We start from the raw sequence: 18,952 nt of genomic DNA, 5'->3' as shown, positions 1-18,952 counted from the left end.
CAAGTGGGAAGGAACGTAAAGCTGCTGTTTTAACCACACTTTGCCCCCTTATCGCCCTCCCCACCGGATCTCATTCTCCAAGTCCAAATTCAAATAGTTTTTATCTGTATTCTTTATCCACATCCATTTCCTTTTTTTTCCTTCTTTTTTTTTTTTTTTTTTTTTTTGCACACTTGAGTTTTAAGACATTTTTTACAGCACTACTTAAATATTGCTTTTCTGTACCTTTCATGGCTTATGATGTGTTTGAGACAGCCCTCACATCCTGGCTTGGGTTGGATCAGCATGTACCTACAATGTCTCTTAACACCTGCAGGAAGTAGCATTAGTAATGGAGTAGATATGATTCTTCTTACCTACTCCACATGTAAATCAGTGGTTCCTTATTGTTACAAGATAACCAGTGAGAATTTTGCAGGAGCTGGTAGGTCAGCCCTTACCTTTGCAGGCAAGCACCCGTTCAGCTCATTGCTTTCTACCCGCCTGTGTCTGTTCCATTCTAAAACTGATGTGTACCTGAATTCTTGAAGCATTCACTGTCTTCTACCCCAAAATCAGTTGCATTTCAGCAATGAGAGCAGCAGTTCCTCCATGGCCCTAATACTGTCTCAAATGGGTATAACTGAGCCCTAAAACATTCTCATAGTGAGCTTTAAACACTAGTGAAAGACACTGCTAGTTTTGACAAAATTACTCAGAAATGATAGAAATATCTCACATCCTTATTGCTTATTTCCCACTTTGAATTCAAAACAAGGCATATAATTTGAGCACAAGGTTAGAAGTTACAGTAGGTAAAGGACTAATTTGTTCTGTTACAAAAACCTTCCTAAGTGAGATGAGTAATTACACCACGTGCTGCATGCTGATTTTTAAGGCTGGAGAACAGATTGAATTATCACAGTGATACAAGCTAAAATCTTCAGTTGCTACAAAAAGCACTCACTGACAACAGTGACTCGAACAAACTTTGTCTAATTTCTATCTAGAGCTGGCCAAACCCCCACAAATCTAGAAATACTTGAACTTTCGGAAAGCTTTGATCCAATCCAGACTTTGTGGCTCTAATTCACTTCAGCTGGGAAGGACCCAAACTGCTTAAATTATATTTCACAACACATCTTTGCTTAAATTTTTTACAGATAGGTCACAAATACCACATGTAGAACCATTTCTTTTTATTCACGATACCTACTAGCAGAGCCAGCTGTTCCCATCTCCAGCCCAGAGAATTAAAAACCATAAGTGTAGGAGTAAGTTTCAAGTCATCTGACCTGACACCGAGGAGCAAGAAAGGTGAGGCATTAAAATGTGTGCAGTCAGAATGTTTGCGGAAAACTTCAACTTGTGAGAAACTCTGTGTGAATTGTACAGTGCTGAAACAGCTGGTAAAGCAAAAATGAGCCACACTGCTCCCTTCTTGTTATAGCCAGAAAAACAACCAAAACCCAAAAATAAACCCCAAAATCAACAAAGAATAGTCTCAGTACAGATTCTAAAGAGGCACATTGTGCAAGTTTACTTTTTCTTAAGGTAACACTTTCATTCAGTGTAGTTGGAAGGTTGTGATCATCATCAACATAACAAGGCTGTGGTTTTCATATGACCTAGTTGAGGGTACTGAAAACTAAGTAATATCTAGCAAGGGAAAAGGAGACAGACCAGCTCTTCTGACTGCATTTACTATTGATAATTTAATAAACAAGCTGTTAGTAACTTACAACAAGTACAGACAGACTCTCGATTCACAAGTCATGGGGCAATTCCTGTAGGAACTGATCTAAGGACATCAGAGCAGGTTGCTTACCACTTCGTGTGGTTGGATCTCGAAAACTTTCACAGATGGAGACTGCACAGCTTCCCTAGAATACCTGAAGGAGCTGCTGCTAAGTGTGTCCCAGAGGGACTTTCTCCCAGAGGGATCTTTCCAGCTGTTCATCTCCAGACTGAATAAACCCAAAGTCCTGCAGCCTTTCCTCAGAGGGCATTATCGCTAAGCCCCCTGACTATTTTGGTGACTGTGCAAAAATCAGTAGAGTTCTTCAGTGTCTTCCTTGTATCAAAGGACCCTAAAGAAAATTCTGTACTGGATATGCTAGATAAGTGGGCCAAGTTCAACTGCATTCAACAAGGCAAAGTGTCAAGTCCCACACTTGGGTCATAACACTCCTATGTAGCAGTACAGGCTTGGGGAAGAGTGTCTGGGAAGATGCTCAGCAGAAAAGGGCCAAGGGCATCCTGGCTTGCATCAAAATTAGTGCTGTTAGAAGGACTAGGAAAATGATTGTTCCCTTGTATGTGGCACCTTGAATATCATGTTCATTTTGGGATCCCTCACCACAAGAATTCTATTAAGTTGTTCGGATGTGTTCAGACAGGAACAATAAAGCTAGTGAAAGGGCTAGAAAACAAGACTTATGAGGAGCGACCAAGGGAATGGAGGTTGCTTAGTCTGGAGAAGATGAGGCTGGGGGGAAACCTCATTGCTCACTACAACTACCTGTAAGGTTGCAGCAAAGAGGGTATCAGCCACTTTTCTCAGGTGACATGTGATAGCATGCATGAAACAGCCTCAGGTTGCACCAGGGAAGGTTTGGATTGGACATTAGAAAGAATTTCTCTGTGGAAAGGGTGGTCAAGCATCGGAACATGATGCCCAGAGCAGCAGTAGAGCCCCCATCCCCTGAGGTATTTAAGAGATGCTGTCATGGAACAAAAGGACATTGTTTAGTGATTGGACTTGGTAGGTCAGGTTATTGATCAGACTTGATGATCTTGAAGGTCTTTTCCAACCTAAATGATTCTATGATTTCATGACTCCCAACTCCAGATGGGGTCTAACAAAAGGTGAGTGGCATGAAATGATGGCTTCCATTAATTTACTGTCTTTGCTACTTCTAATACAATTCAGGACACTTTTGGTCTTCTTTATTGTCAGGGCATGCTGTGGCTCATGGCCAGCTTGCTGTCTACCAAAATCCCTAGGTTCTTTCCCACAGAGCTGCTTCCCAGCCAGGCAGTCTCCAGCTTGTAATACTGCCAGGGACACTTCCTTCCTACGTGCAGGACTTCACATCTGTCTCTGCTGAATTATGCAAGACTCATACCTCCAGTCTGTCCAAGTCCCGTTGGAGGGCAACACTGTCCTTTGGTGCTACTGACTGGTCATAGAATCATAAAAGATCCTGAGCTAGAAGGAACCCACAAGGATCACTGAGTCCAACTCCTAGCTCCCATCAAGGACCACTCAAAATTCAAACCATACATCTGAGAGTATTGTCTAAATGCATCTTGGTGCTGAAATAACCACCCTGGGGATCTTGTTCCAGTGCCCAACCCCCTTTTGGAGAAGAATCCTTTCTTAGCACCCAATCTGATCCTCCCCTGATGCAGCTCCATGCTGTTTCCTTGGGTCCAATCACCATCACTAGAGAGAAGAGATTAACAACTGCTTCTTCACACCCCTTGTGAGGAAGCCTAGGCCACAAAGACCATAATAAAGCTCTCTGTACTGAACAAACCAAGAAGCTTCAGTTGCTGTTCCTCTCACTTGAGTTTCCATTGCAAACTTGAGTGCCCTCTACTGTCTCTTATTCTCCAATAGAGATGTTAAACAGGATGGATCCCAGGATAGACCCCTGTCTACTCGAGTTGTCACAAGCCTCTAGTAAGAATAGGAATGCTCTGAGCCAGATTTTCCAACCACAATTTCATCCACCTAACTGACCGTCCAGACAGTAAGTCTCATTTGGATACAAGAACAATGTGGCAGATACTATCAAAAGCTTTGGTAATGTCAAAGTAAATGACATTCTCTGTCCCATGATGATGGCAGTAGGAGTTCTGGCACCAACCTTCACAGAACTGCTCTTAGCTCTTGATTCCGACATACTGGCAAGAGCTGATGCACACACTATCAGGAAAAACATTTTTCTTCAAATCACCTTTGGTATGTATCAATTTATATTGCTTGAATTCAGTAGGCCAAATCCTCAGCTGCAGTAATCAGAACAGCTCCACTGAACTAGATCTATATAAAGTGTTTCGCCTTTGCTTATGATCCAGGTTTACTATGGACTCAATTGATACCTGATGGATACATAATGTCTATGAGCCTCCTCAATGGACAGGCCCCATCAAGTAGGAACAGCAGAGGAAACTAAGGAAATGCAGGACTTCTTCTGTCCTCCTGTGTTCCTGTATGGTTTTTTTCTTACCTTTGCAAGGAAACTCCATGCTGCATATTGCCCTGAGGTTGTGCTGCTTTTTAGCTTCACTGTGTGCAACATCAGAAAGAATCCCAAGAGGCCACTGCAAAGGATAAGGAAAACTTGTCAATAAAATCTCTTAATTTCAATTAAGCAATCTTTAACAAGCACCTCAGTTTTCCTAATGCAGAACTGAACAGGCACCCTTCAAGTAGTGTTAATCTCATTTGAACAAAGCAAGCTGGTCAACAAAAAAGCTTACACTATATCCAGCAAATCTGGGGTTTTGTTCAGTCAGTGACTGGAGTCTGAGTAAAGCAAGTCTTAATGGCTAGTTTGTAATACACTTGTGTAATCAGAAAAGTAGAGATTATTGGAAACACAGGGTCAACGGCTCAATGTCCAAGTGGAGACCAATGACAAGTGACACTGCTCAGGGATCAGTGCATGGACTGGTGCTATTCAACATCTTTGTAGGTGACATCAACAGTGAGACTGAGTGCATCCTCAGCAAGTTTACAGACAACATCAAGCTGAGCAGTGCAGTTGATACACTACAGGGAAGGGATGTCATCCAGAGGGACCTGGACAGGCTTGAGAGGTGGGCCCATGCCAAACTCATGAAGTTCAGCAAGGCCAAGTGCAAGGTCCTGCACCTGGGTTGGCAATCCCAAGCACAAATACAGGCTCAGCAGAGAATGGCTGGAGAGCAGCCCTGAGGACTTTACTGAGAGGGTGGTGAGACGCTGGAACAGGCTGCCTCGACCCTGAAGGAGTTCAAGGCCAGGCTGGATGGGGCTGTGAGCATGTCCCTGTCTATAGCAGGGGGGTTGGGAGTAGGTGACCTTAAGGGTCCCTTCCAATCCAAACTGTCCTTTTATCCTGTGATTCTTCAAGAAGAAGCAGATTTCACCTTAGCTGCAGGGGAACAAGTTATTCAACAACAGCTAACTGCAATGTATTTATAGTGTGTACAGTTCATTCTCAAACCAATAAACAACACTTCCATATCGTAAAACTATCTAGGCAGGGGCACCTTTTAATGCAGAATCAAAATACAAACAGAATACCTAGCAATCAGGAAATATTTTTGTCATCAGACAGCATTGAAAAATATTTTCTTTTTAGAGGGGAAAAATATTCCATTTTTTTAAATTTAAAAAAAAAAGAATTAAATAAATTTCTTGAGGTAATTAAGACATACAGAAAACATACCCAAAACTCAAACAATTACATTTACCTCATTTGTAACAAGCCAAGGTCCAGGACATTTGAATCTCGTGCTTTCAAATGAACAGCCACAAATATGCACTGATACATATTCTCTGGAGTTCTACTGGCTTAGGCCAGCACAAACTAGTATAACTAAGGTTCTGAATCTTCTGGAATTTTTAACTGAGGGTCCAGGTTGAAACTTAACATTATCTCTTATTTTGAAAAAAATTCACATGTCCACATAACAGAGGAATTACCTGGCACAGCAACTGCTATGGAATCTATAGAAGTAGAGGAATGGAAAGTCCAAGGCACTGAAGAGATCACCTGAGGGACAAAGCAATATACTCAGTGGAACATAGGAAAAAAATAGCAATAAATTACCCTCTGTTAAAAGCAGGGAACAGTAATTATATGAACATTACCAGTTTAACATTCCTTTGAGTCTTTACAGCTGGCTGACTTTTCATTTATGACGCTTTTCACATTTCTAGCCTGCTTAATTTCCACGTGACCTTGATTCTAGACAGTTCCTGCCTTTGCTTGAAAGGGGGAAAAGAATTATATAAAACTTAAGAGCATTCTTTACTAGAATACAGATGATCCTGCTGAAGCAACAGTTGCCGGTGCTAGTAGCTTCTTTTATTTCAGAGCTTGTTATTGTTCCTATTGAAGCAACAAGAAACACGGATACATGTTGGCTGCTTCTCCCTTTGGAATTTGAACTTTGCAACACAGAGCAAAGTCAAGAGGCTTCAGAGAGTCCTTCCACATCAAGACAGAGCTCTGGAGTACTTGCATTTCCAAGAGCCTAAGTTCTGGCTGTTCTTAATAGCAACAATTCCTGGGGTTCCTACAGCTCTTGAGCTATATAGATTAAGCAGATGCTCCATCTTTCACATTTTGAAATGCTTACTTTTTGAATGCATTTCTGTCTCTACCGATGGGGAAACTCTAGATAAACAAGACAAATGACCATTCTAAAGGGGATATTCAATTTTATTTGAATGTTTTTTCCTTTGCTTTTCTGATTTGGAAAATGTTTTAATGAGAGCAACAAATGGGCACCTTCATTATTTTAAAGGTTAGATACACATATGAGAGGAATATTCTGCACCATTCAATATTGTTTCTTTTACTTTAGCCTGTGATCTTCTGCTACTTCAAATCCTGCCACAAGGATGGGATACTTCTTAAAGCAACAAAACAAAATGTTTGCATAGCACTGAGGGAAACGCAGAGAAGGAAACTCAATTATATTGTGAGTGCTGGAACACTGCTCTCAAGAGGTCGTGTTCACTGAGGGAATCCTTGTTCTTTTACCACGTTATCACCTTAAATGCTGGAGTTTTTTGGTTGTCTCACACAGTTTCTTTGCAAAGGGCACTTCAGAAAGATACTAGTAAGTATTACAAGAATTACACAATGTTGTCTGACCAATATATTATCAGTTACATTGCAATTAAATTCCAGAGAATTCCTTCTATAAGGACTGGCCTCTAAAAAGAAGCATGTAAAGGAATGGCAATATGGAAATCTGAAGAAGGAACAACTTAATCCACTTTACCTGCCGGATGGGATGCAGAAGCCAACAGCACCACACTAAAAAATAACACAATAAAAAGATTAATTCCATATTGCAGTAGATATGACATTATCCAAACATTATTAATTGATAGCTTTGCAATTTTATTCGTGGTGAAACTTACTGCAGTGAAGTAGAATGAATGAGGCATATATATATTTTTAAAAGGCAGTTTGAAAGGAATCTTCAGGGTTGCCTTAATACCATCTTTAACTTGCAAGAGGGCTATCACCAATACTTAAACATGTCTTCTATGGCTCCATCTCAAAAGGCAGGTCTCAAAAACTTTCCAGCAGGGAGACTCCACACCTCTCCGGGTAACTTGTTCCAGAGCAACTCCACCCTCCAAGTGAAGAAGTTTCTCCTGATAGTCAGTTTTCAAACTATCAGAAGCAAGTAGTGGCTGCTGTTCCATGTTACACCAACTGCCACTCCTTAGAAGAACTTGGCTTATTCACCTTTTTAACTCCCTTTCATGAAAGTGGAGGCAATTATTAAGTAGCACCTTGGTCTCCATGCTGCCCGACAAACTCCCTCAAACTCAAACAAATGAGCAAGAAAATGAGCTGCGACCAGATCATCAACTGAAGAACTAATTAAGAGTTCTGAGGTCCTACATGGTCATCACACTCTGAGTTTGTGGTACAAAGCCTACTTCAGCACTGTTAATTCTTCATATAGATTTTTTTTTTTTTTCCAGTTGCTTTAATTCCACGTGGTTTCAAAGGTGGAACACTGTAGGTTGGGAGAAGCAAGAAAGTCTTCCAAAGTAGAACTGCAGTTTCCTCCAGACACTAACAACACACATTCATCACAAAACCAAAGTACAAGAAGGAGGAGAAGAGAGTATTTTCTCTTCACTGCACTTAGGAAGGTGAAAAGACATTCATTACAGTTACGAATGCTAACGTCAGGTATTTTTCCCTGGCTAATTACCAGTGACCTTTACAGTTCACTGGGCCCAGTAATAGCAGTAAAACACAAAGTCAGTCAGTCAGTAGAATGTTGCCTGATAAGTTAAGGCAGAGAAAAAGCTCAGAGTGGTTCCCAGCACACATGGCAGTGGCTAGAAAATGTGCTGAAAATGATATACCTAGGGCACTACACTATCATCAGTGTGCGCTTACACCAGTCCATTATTCAGAATTAACACTGCTGTAATTTCCAAGCTGGACCTCAACTAGTCCCAGATCTCCAAGCAATCAAGCGATTGCGTTTTGTGGCTGGACCTCAGCATGCTCTGAGCATTACTTGCAGAGGCACTGATACCCAAGTGTCAAAGTGCATGGGCATCCTGTGACCAGCAAAGCCTCAGAAGAGAATCTTGCCACCAAAATCAGACATGGAAGGCAGAGGGATGAAGATAGAGACTGTTCGTGAATTACAGGCAGTTGGGTACTTTAGGCTTAATATTTCATACAGACTCTTTGAAAAGCATAGACTGGTACAGTATGTTCACATTGTCAACATTTACACATCTTTTTAAAAGAAGAAGTTATCACAAAGACATTAAATGACAAAAAGCACATTACTCACTACGCAAGTCTCTCTCACCCTTCTTACCCATACACGTACAACCTCCCTGTGCTGGATAGCTAAAAGACATCCACAAAAAGGAGGCCCAACTCCACAGTTCCCTGGTAAGGACACAAAAGGAAGCAAAGGCCTATTGCTTTTGACTCAGTAAGACAACAGGAGACTGGAAGCAAAACTATCAGCAGCGACGAGAATTATGACTAAACTGTGTTTCTTCACTTTTGCTTTTTGCATGATCACTTTTCAAACAAAATAAAACAGCAAGATTGGAAAATGCTCGAAGGGAGACTTCCTTCTGGAACCAAGAGGGGTTGATAACTATACCAGACCTCCCAGGCCTCAGCCCAAAGAAAACATAAGGAAGAAAACAAAACCTTCCCTGTGAAGTGTGGGGAAGATTAAGGTCAAAGAGCTAGATGGCATTAAAGCTGTGCTGCAACTCTGCCCTAAACAGAATATCAATAGAGAAGGCATGAGTATGTTATAAAATCAAATGAGGGATCCAGCGGGTTCCAGAAGGACAGCCTAGATATGAGGCTGTAGAAGGAACAAAATCTCTGCTCCCTTCTTACTCTGCACTGGGAGCTTAGCCACCCGAGGCTTCCTCCCCAGCTAAAAAGGAGGTTTTGTCAGCAAGAAAAGCAATTTATGCCTGCAAAGCTGCCTCTTTCTCTTGCAGAATATCCACGGCAGCTTTTTTAATTCACAAGAATGACAATCACAGCTCTTTCGTAGTCAGATACAGTTTAACTGAGCAGCAAAAAGTCTTTCCCCATATCTCTGCCACTGCTATAAGTCTTTGTTTCTCTGCACTGGTACCTATTAGGTCATCTGGCACGCTCTTGTGAACAAATACTAGATAGCAATAGATATTAGGATGCACTGAAACTTTCCTCCAGGTGCCCCACAATAAGTAATATATCTCTACCTGCCTCAACACAGGAGAGGGCCCAAGCTATGACCCACTTCTAAGACATTATATATCCATCAGCATGCCGGGCAGAAATGTCTGTCCCTTCATCCTACACCTTCCCAGCCAGCTGGGGAAAGAAATCTGGCTCCTACCTTGGTGAAAAGCGAGGGACTGGAAAAGAATAAAAGAAAATGTAAGATTACTGGGAAAAAACACACAACATCAAATAAAAACCACTAGGAATTATCAAAAGTATCAGTAGTGCAGGAGCCAGAAGGCAGAGAAATACAATCATAGAATCGTATCAGTTGGAAGGGACCCTTGACGATCATCTAGTCCATCTCCCCTGCAATGAACGAGGACACCTACAGCTACATCAGGTTCCTCAGAACACCGTCCAAGCTGACAATGAATATCTTCAGGGACAACACATCCACCACCTCTCTGGGCAACCTGCCCCAGTGCTTTGCCACCCCTATAGTAAAGAAAATTATTCTTAGTGTCCCATCTAAAACTCCCTTCTTCTAGTCTGAAATCACTTCCCCTTCTCCTATCACAACAGACCCTGCTAAAGACTCTGTCCCCTTCCTTCTTATAGTCCCCCCTAAATACTGAAAATCCACTCAGGTCTCCCTAGAGCCTTCTCTTGTCCAAGCTTCTCCCCAGCTCTCTCAGCTTGTCCTTGTAGGAGAGGTGTTCCATCCCTTGCATCATTTTTGTGGCCCTCCTCCGGGTGCACTCTAACAGGTCTGTGTCTCTGCTGTACTGAGGACTCCACATCTGGATGCAGTACTCCAGGTGAGGTCTCACCAGTGCAGAGCAGAGGGGCAGGACCTTCCTCACCCTGCTGGCCATGCTTCTTTTGATGAAGCTCAGGACATGGCTGGCTTTCCGGACTGTGAGGGCACATTGTTGGCTCACGACCAGCTTACCATCCCCAGCACCACCATGTCCTTTTCAGTGGGGCTGTGTTCCATTCTTACATCCCACAGCTTGTACTGATCATGGGAGCTGCTGTGATCCAGGTGTTAGACCTTGCACTTAGACCTGTTGAACCACATGAGGTTCAACTGCACCCACTGCTCAAGCTTGTCTAGGTCAATACAGTACAACACTGGCTAGAAAGGTGGTGCGCTCTGTTTTAAAAAGCCATTTAATAATCACGCTGTAAATGATGGCTTAAGAAGATCACCACATTTTTGTCCTTGGCAAGCACTTTTTCAGATCTGAAAAGTTCCTGTCCAAATACAGTCACATGCCAGCTGTCTGATCTAGCTTAGAAATAAGATACTGTAATGGCTACTACAGCGATGCTAACAGGAAGGTGCACTAATATCTCACCAGGAAGTTCCCTCATAAATGCTCATGCAGACAAGACCACTGGTACATGTCAGTCTGTCTTGTCTTGGAGGTGGAACCAGGATCCTATTGTGTCCAAAACACTCTTGCAGAAGCCTTACTTAGAGGAATCAGCTTGCTAACTCACAAAACTTAATGCTGGGCACCATCTACAAGAGAGAAGCACATTTACAGTAATTTTGACCAAGAATTGCCTATCAGGAGTTTGTGTTCATGTAGGTTTCAGAGTAAAACATCTTCTATTCAGTGTGATTTAAAAATATTCTGGCCTGTTTTCTCCAGAAATTAAGTTTTTGCAATAATTCTCTGTCAGCTCTCAAACACAATGACCAGCTTCATCCAAATGTGGGGAGTGGTAGACCTGTCAAAGGTAACTACATGCTGACAGGTCTCATGAAAGGAAAAATCCTGCCAGTGCCCTTGGTGTTCAAGAACACATTTCTGCTTTAAAGGACATGCTAAAAAAGTCATCTCGATCTGCACAGCTCCTCTGCAAGAAGTATAGGAACTCTGAGTTCTTAAACACACATGAGTGTATGTCACAGTTCCTTAATGAGAAGCTTCTCCTTTCTGAAAACCTCCATAACAATATTCATCCTTTCCATGTGATGTAGTGCTCCTGCTCTCTGCTGGACACAGCTCCACAGACTTCAAAGGATCCCATCAACTAACATGGCAAGGAACACGGCACAAACTTTTCAATTGCAGTTGCAAAATTAAGACCTTGGCCAAAATCTGAATTTAAAGGTTCAGGCCCAGATGTAATTTTCAGCTAAAATAACAACCAAGAGCCAGAGTCAGGCAGCTGATAAACAACAAAAAAAACCCTACTGATTTTACTGCTTGTTTAATGATTCTTATTTCAACATTAGACATACAGTTGTACCTCAAGACTTCACAGATTATCTCTGCACACAGCAGTGTATCTGCAAGCTCCATGACTACCACACTTCAGAACAATTTCAATAAACAACCATGTCCTCTGAGTAAAATTGATTTTCTTTGCACTTTGCACTAAATAGAAAACAACAACTCATTTAAAACAAGAGCCTGCTTCAAGCAAATTGATGTTCAGGTATTTTTAACACTTGGGATCCTGGTGAACAGACACTGCAAGCACACAAATCTCACATCGGTGGCCTGCATTACTTTCTTATGGAAGCAGAAGAGCTGAATGGACTACAATAGAAAGAGGTATATGCTGTTACCATGTCGATGATATTCATGATGCAAACTGATGTCAAATAATCATCCTACAGCAGCATTTCTGATGTATTCCTATCAGGAACCTTTAATGTGGTCAGACTAAAGCACGCAATCAAATCATAAGAACAACTTCAATTTCCTATGATTATGCCTAACTTCTGCTCTGTGTTCCACTTTGACCTTAGTTAATTTTTATCTTTCAGTCCTTTGAACCATCCTCTTTCCTTAGAGCTCCATACAAGTGGTCTCATAGTCTAGAGGATACTCATACAACTTTATTTACCATTCCAAGAGGCCAATATATACAAGCAGATACGATTATGGATGGATGAGGATGTAGTAAAAGTTCTGTATGACTTAATTTAAGTAACAAAAATCTAGTGGAAGCTATGCATGCAATGTGCTCTGGTTTGCATGGCTCTCTGGAGAAAGGTCTGGGCGTTTTTTTTTTAATCTTTCTTTAAAATATTTTGTTTTTGAGAAAAATACAGGGGACTCTGGTTGGTGACTCAGGCTCTTTCACTAACTGCAAAATAACAAGCCAGTTTTATATCTCCAAATCGGAAAAACAACTAAACGTCTGAATTACTCAATTCTACTAACAGCACTCTCAACAGTCAGTTATTGCTCATGTTCTTTGCACATGGTACTTTTATAATCACTGCCTCCCCCTCTGGCAATTTGGTACAAGTTGGATTTTCTGTGGTGAAGGTTTTGCCAAGGAGTTACTCTGTAAATATTATTTCTGGAAAAGAGAGATCACTTGTGCACACGGTGATTAAAAATTCATAATTAACACCTCGTTACCTCCCCAGGTGTACATTGGCATGTCCACCTACAACCACAGCCAAAATCATGCAGCTGTTAAGCCATATTTTTCTTCTGTTCAATGTCTTGCTAAATAAATATATTTAAGTAGTGGTAGCTCTGAGTTTCCTAAAGAAGTCATGTTTGAAGATGAAAATATATGCTAAATAAACCAGCCATGGTGTATCAAAGGCTTATTCATTTACCTGAATACATAGTTGATGTACTGTTGGTCCAAGTCACTGGGAGAGAAGAGGAAAAAATAAGGTATTCTTTCAGTAACACTGTTCATTGATATAAATAGATCTCTATATTAAGTAGTAGCACAATATTGCGACGTATCTACATTACGTTGAAATTATGTAGCATGCTTATATTATTACATATATTTTATAAACATTCATACTACAACATTATGTTAATAGTTTATGAGCATATTAATTTACATGGCATTTGCACAAACTTCTGTTGCTATTTTGTTACACTGAAAGTACAGATATGGTGAGCCAGGCTAAAATTTAAACAAAGATGGAAAATGATGTTGAATTAAAGGAGCCTCTCTGAACCTTATATACGTACATATACATAACATGCAGCAGCAACAAATCCATCCCAATACAGATGACTGCAAACACCACGCATATGCCATATGAACACTGCACAAAACAACTTCTGTATGGCTGACGTTCTAGACTGCATATAGGATTGGTGCAATATTTCAAGGTTTTTGAGATGCACAGACACTAACATCCCGTGGCACCCCACCAGCTGTTAAACATTTATGAGACTGAGTTGCAAAGGGAGATACTGACACACTAAATGATGCAGCTTTCAGGTTAACACAAACTAACATTTCCTCTTAATGTCAGTGCCAGTAACTATAGGATCTTTCTCCAGGACTGAGTCATCATCCTTTGATAACACACTGTTTAGAGCTAATTCAGTGTTTGTGCTAGCAGCACAAACATCAATAACCACATGGTATTGCTGGGATTATCAACAGTATGGCTCTTCTTGTATCAAAAATCGTTAATGATTAACCATGGAGTGATCCAGTTCACACAGATAAAGCAGAGATCTCTACAGTTTACCTGACTGCTAAATACATCAGTCTTCTTTGAAAGCAATCTCCTTTTATTTAAAAGAACATGAAAACACATTACCTTAAAGAATTAGGTTTCCATAACTTGTGAAATACTCTGTAAGCCCCTGTAATTGAAATGACAAGGATTTACCATAACATGCAATCATTCTGACAAACAGCTTATTTGGTCATGGTACTGACAGACCTCTCTGAATCACACTTAGCAATGTGGCACAAAAGATGCTTAAATCGTGAGTAAAATCAACCTATCACTTCAAATTAATGGTTTCCAGAGTGTTAACCTCTGAGAATACTTCACACTGTGTGTTTCTGCTAGTTCTTCTGAAGAGGAGATGACTCCAGATCATGAACAAAAAAACGTGGGAGGGAAATACATGTGCATGTGCAAATATATAAAGAAAAGTGCTGTAGAATGGGTTCTTCAACCCGCCTATTTTTCTGGGTAACTTCTGTGATATGTTCATCTATGGAGACCCCACAGTTATCTGTTCTGAGCCATCTTTGCTGTTTGTGGGATCTCCAGGCTCTTTGCATTCATTACCAATTTGCTTTTCAGTTAGCAATGTTTTACAGAGAAGTCTCAGCTCATCCCTAGTTACAGCAAGTAAGTATTTCAAGTGGTAAATCCCTAGGTTTTTTGTTCTATCTAAACAAGCAGGAGTTCATGACATTTCCTATGGGAAAAAAAAAACTACTTCTTATTTATATATTAACAACGTTTTAGTGCACGATCTCTAGATCTCCTTAAACACAAATTAAAGACACATAACCTGTGACTTGCAAATTTCACAGCATGAATAGACACAATAAAGAAGGAATCATCCCTAATTTGCAGACAAGATTTAACATGGAAATACATCGTTCCATTTATAGGAGATCTAAGAACCAAATACAAATCCCTTACTATACAGCTTAATGTTCCAAAATACTCAAATCTCCTACTTACATACTGCTACTCAGCTTTTCTTCAGATTTTTTTTTAATTTTTTTTTTATCTGGCTGTTTTCAGCTTTTTAGGGAAGAATTACAGTGTATCCAACAAAAGCAAAATACAAAAACCCTTTAGAATATATATAAAAAACTCCAGACAATTTCAGTGTTGATTTAAACGTATATGTATTTTCTCACCCATCTACTCTGTCTGATCTGTTGTTGCCTTCTACTTAAAGGCTCTGAGAGGAAAGCATTTTCTTATCTTTATCATCCTTTTTTATTGTAAAATGTTTCTTACGTCAAAAACCCTAAATATAAAAAAGAAATCATAATAACGTTGACTTGCTTCTTCATCAGATTCACTCTTCATAGCTGCTCCTCCAAAAGAAGATGACTTACCAACACAGATCAAGTGAATTAACGCCCACAGATAACCGTTTGGATCAAACTGCAATAAAAAAAACATCTAGGTAAATAAAGGTATCGTGGAATCATTAAGGTTGGAAAAGACTTCTAAGATCATCTAGTTCAACCATCAGCTCGTCACCACTATGACCACTTAACCACATTCATATATAGATAAGCACTTCTATTTCCCTGCAGTTAGTTTCATAAAGCAAGTACAGTGGGAGCTACAGCACCAATTAAAAGAAAACTAAAGAAGGCTAGAGACATTTTTTCTGTTCCCTTTAGAGATATGGCACATGCCTGGTAGCTGTGTCCTGTTACGCAGGTTCTCAACCCTGTTAAAAACATCTCAGTTTCTTTTGGATACAAATATCATTTTAGATGACCTGAGACTATGGACTCCAGCCTGTATATTCTTGTATCATAGCCATTCTTCACTTAGCAGAAAAGTTAACTTTTGACCTCCCAGTACAGATGGATAGGCAGTCACGGAGGGACAAGTGGATCATAGGAACACCACTAAGGTATTGGAAGTGGTGCTCCCTTGCCCCCTTTCCCCTAGCAGCCCCTGCAGCAGCCAAGCAGTCTGTTTCTCCAAGGTTCTCATTAACTGCAGTGTATCCAAAAAAATGCTCCCAGCAAAGGTAGGCTCCCTTCATAATCAATTGAGAAAAATGATGTCTGCTTTCACAACTATGCACATGTTCCTACTCTGCACCATGGACCACGAACAGAATTAGCTCAAGTGAAATACTGCTGTTTGATTGGAAACATCCAGACAAGACCCAGATTCTTCCCACCTACCTTCAGCTATTAACTGAAGTCTAAATCAAGAAAGGAGCCTCCAAAAGAGAAAGCCTCCAAAAGCCTCTAAAGCCTCCAAAAGAGAAAGACAGGCATATCCATGTCTGTAGATCCATGATCTAATCTAGATCTAGAGATAACTGTCCTTTCTCCAGCAACTACAACAAGCCTCCTAATTCAGGAGAACACTCAATGTGCTTGCAACAAATTCAGACCTAAGTGATTCATTAATCCCTTTAAGAAGGTACACCATGGTATCCCCAGCCCCTGGCTTCACCTAAAAGCTCCATGTGTGTCCTGGTCAGAGGTTTTACTAGAATGCAAACACACTGTAACATGGTAATAGGACACGTTTACAAATCCTTTGCAGGAATCCTGCCCTAGCTTACAAGTAAAAGCTGAATCCTTTATTCACTAAGAAATATAATGGTCAAACTCTTTACAAAACAGAGCTCACCTGCGTGTCACATAAAGGAAGGCACACTGCTGCTACCAGGAGGAACAGCGCACTGTGGGTAAGAGGTAAAACAAAGAAAAGCAAGATCAAAAGCTTGTAACCTAGAATTGTACTCTTGGTGAAATACTGACACTTCCACTTAATTTTACAACTATATATGTGTATATATATAGCTTCATTTTTATTTCAGATATTTATAAAGTACTTTCGGCCAACAAAATTATATTTTCTATCAGGCATTCTTCATAATTAATACAGAGCTAAGCTGAACAAGAAGAAAATCAGGACAAACCATCTCAGCAGTGATGAAAACAAAGAAATTTGTAGGGAGTATTGTTCTTCACTCACCATTTGGCTCCCTTAGGTTAGTTCAGAAAACGAAAACCAACTCATTTGTGGGCACAAAGAGCTACCAAAAAGATCCATCACCAAGGTAAATCGTGTATTACAATGACTTCAGCAGTAGTGACTCCACTGAAAGTTATGCTGTTAACTCCAGAACAAAGAGTAAAGTACAAGTGAATGGCAGCATGGTAGAAAGGGCTTAAGGATAGCACAGGTCCTTCCCTAGTCCACAGAACTAGGCTAAAAATCTTAAACTGCAGCTGACTGGTATTTCTACAGGTTACACACAATATGTGGATGTAGAATTCCTATGGACTGCCATTATTAATATCAGCACATATTTGCTTTTATTGCTCATTTTCCTGCTCTCCAGGGACACAGAAGGAAAACACAGAATAAAGAAGATAAAAAACAATAACAACAAGTCCAACTGGTATCCTTGACAATAATCCAGTAGTGAAAACATGGCCATGGTAAGCCAGATAATGGGAACAACAGGGAGGAAGTTGGAAATCAGTGCCGCCAAACATACTGAAAAATAAACCAATATTGTTCAGTCTAAGTACAGTTAAAAGATTAAGAAACGTGGAGGGCAGCAAATATACTGTCTTCAAGGGAATGAGTGGGAAGAATGAAACTTTCAGTATGCAGATGGATGACTTCTGTTTGTCACGATCTCCTTTTTGTAGCCTAAACAACCAGAGCCAAACAAGACTGGTAAGGTTGTGTAACTTAATACCAATGATGCAGAATGATGCCAGATGTCACCCACCTTTCCTCCTTCGGAAAGGCATTTTTAGCTATTTTCTATCCATTATCTTTCTCTTACTGCTTAATATTATCCACTGAAATATCAAACTCGAGTTCCATCTCCTTTCAAAAACATTCTTGCAAGCACTGTTTTGTTATTCATCAAGCCAACCTTCTGGCTATTTTTATAAGGAGAGAAAAAAAAAGAAGCATCCATTTAAGCAATAGTATAAAAGAAGAAAGAAAATGCATTTTAAAAATATTTAATTACTTGTATGTTGCAACTTACGCTTACCGCCCACAGGAATCTGTCTTAGACTCTTCATTGTTTTGGTGTGCTACTATTTGAAGCAAATACAGAAACCGGAGCCAAAATAAGATGAAACTGAATCTGAATGGTTTTTAAAACTTACCTACAGACTTTCAGATGAGAGACCTGCTGTAAAAAAGAACACAAAATTAGCTGCATTATTTAAAAACATAGTGAAAGAGTTCTTTTTCCTTTCAAAACAGGAGAGCAATCACAGATGATCTTACTTCACCAAGCACATGAAAAAGACAGGGGACAACACTGGACAGACTATTATGTTTGAGTACTGCTTAGCAAATTGAATTTGGGGAAACAAACAAACACCAAGTAGACCTAAAAACAGACATGAATGTTACACCTGGTTCTTACACTCATCTTAGGTATACCAGAACTGTGTACTGTAGATATTCAAGTACTGATTATACTTAATGAATTAGGTTCATCCCCAACCAAACCAGTCTTGGTCTAAATTCATCAAAGTTTCCCAACGGCGCACACTGTTAGGACACTTATCCATAACCTTAGGGAGGTCTTCAGTTAGTAACAAGTAGCAAACACTGGCATTTATTTTCATTCTATATAGACTGTAGGGGGAATGAATGGAAGATCTCTTCCACTAAAAGCCACTGACCATTTCAGAAATGATTTTGTCAATTCCCAGCAGTACCTCATACAGTACCTCTCCGGCCGCACAATTAGAAAAGCCTTTCATAGCCTAGAAAGAAAGATCTCCAGTGTAGCTGAAGAGAAACAGACATCTTACTAAAGTAAGCAGGAATTATTCTCCTCACTTTAGCAAGCCTTGGGACAGACTCCTAAAACAAAGCCTAAAATGCATTATTTTTCCAATATCCCATGTAGAGATGTGATCCATCTATTGAGACATATATTGAATACTAGATACGTTAAACTAGTTGGACCTAAGGACCTAGTCTTCCTTCCCCTCTGCTCAAATGATGAAATTCACAAGTACAGCATGAGAGAAATATTAATTCTCAAAAGGAAAAGACA

At 40.2% G+C, this 18,952-nt stretch overlaps 1 protein-coding gene across 18 annotated transcripts in view; it reads right to left on the bottom strand.

The window, feature by feature from the left end:
- Positions 1–18,952, bottom strand: part of SLC35D4 (solute carrier family 35 member D4) — a 50,058-nt gene that overhangs the window by 17,831 nt on the left and 13,275 nt on the right. For 8 of the 18 annotated variants that reach the window (XR_014943395.1, XR_014943397.1, XR_014943396.1 and 5 more), the window contains 8 exons: positions 18,045–18,070; positions 16,537–16,588; positions 15,267–15,315; positions 13,993–14,038; positions 13,036–13,071; positions 6,991–7,025; positions 5,681–5,750; positions 4,218–4,311 (listed from right to left, as the gene is read on the bottom strand). Coding sequence is in view for 8 of the 18 variants with exons in the window: in XM_015855434.3 (XP_015710920.2) it covers positions 4,218–4,311; positions 5,681–5,750; positions 6,991–7,025; positions 13,036–13,071; positions 13,993–14,038; positions 15,267–15,315; positions 16,537–16,588; positions 18,045–18,070 (408 nt within the window). In the remaining 10 variants the exon portion in view is untranslated. Of the gene's footprint in view, positions 1–4,217; positions 4,312–5,680; positions 5,751–6,990; positions 7,026–9,609; positions 9,629–13,035; positions 13,072–13,992; positions 14,039–15,266; positions 15,316–16,536; positions 16,589–18,044; positions 18,071–18,952 lie in introns of all 18 variants that reach the window. The other 10 variants (XR_014943399.1, XM_015855435.3, XM_015855429.3 and 7 more) reach the window with 3 other exon arrangements.

This window comes from Coturnix japonica, chromosome 2 (genome assembly GCF_054131305.1).
Source record: "Coturnix japonica strain WE chromosome 2, WE-NBRP24, whole genome shotgun sequence".
In the NCBI taxonomy this organism is placed as follows: Eukaryota; Metazoa; Chordata; class Aves; order Galliformes; family Phasianidae; genus Coturnix; species Coturnix japonica.
Note: the sequence above shows the minus strand (reverse complement) of the source record. Positions and strands in the feature narration are given on the sequence as shown.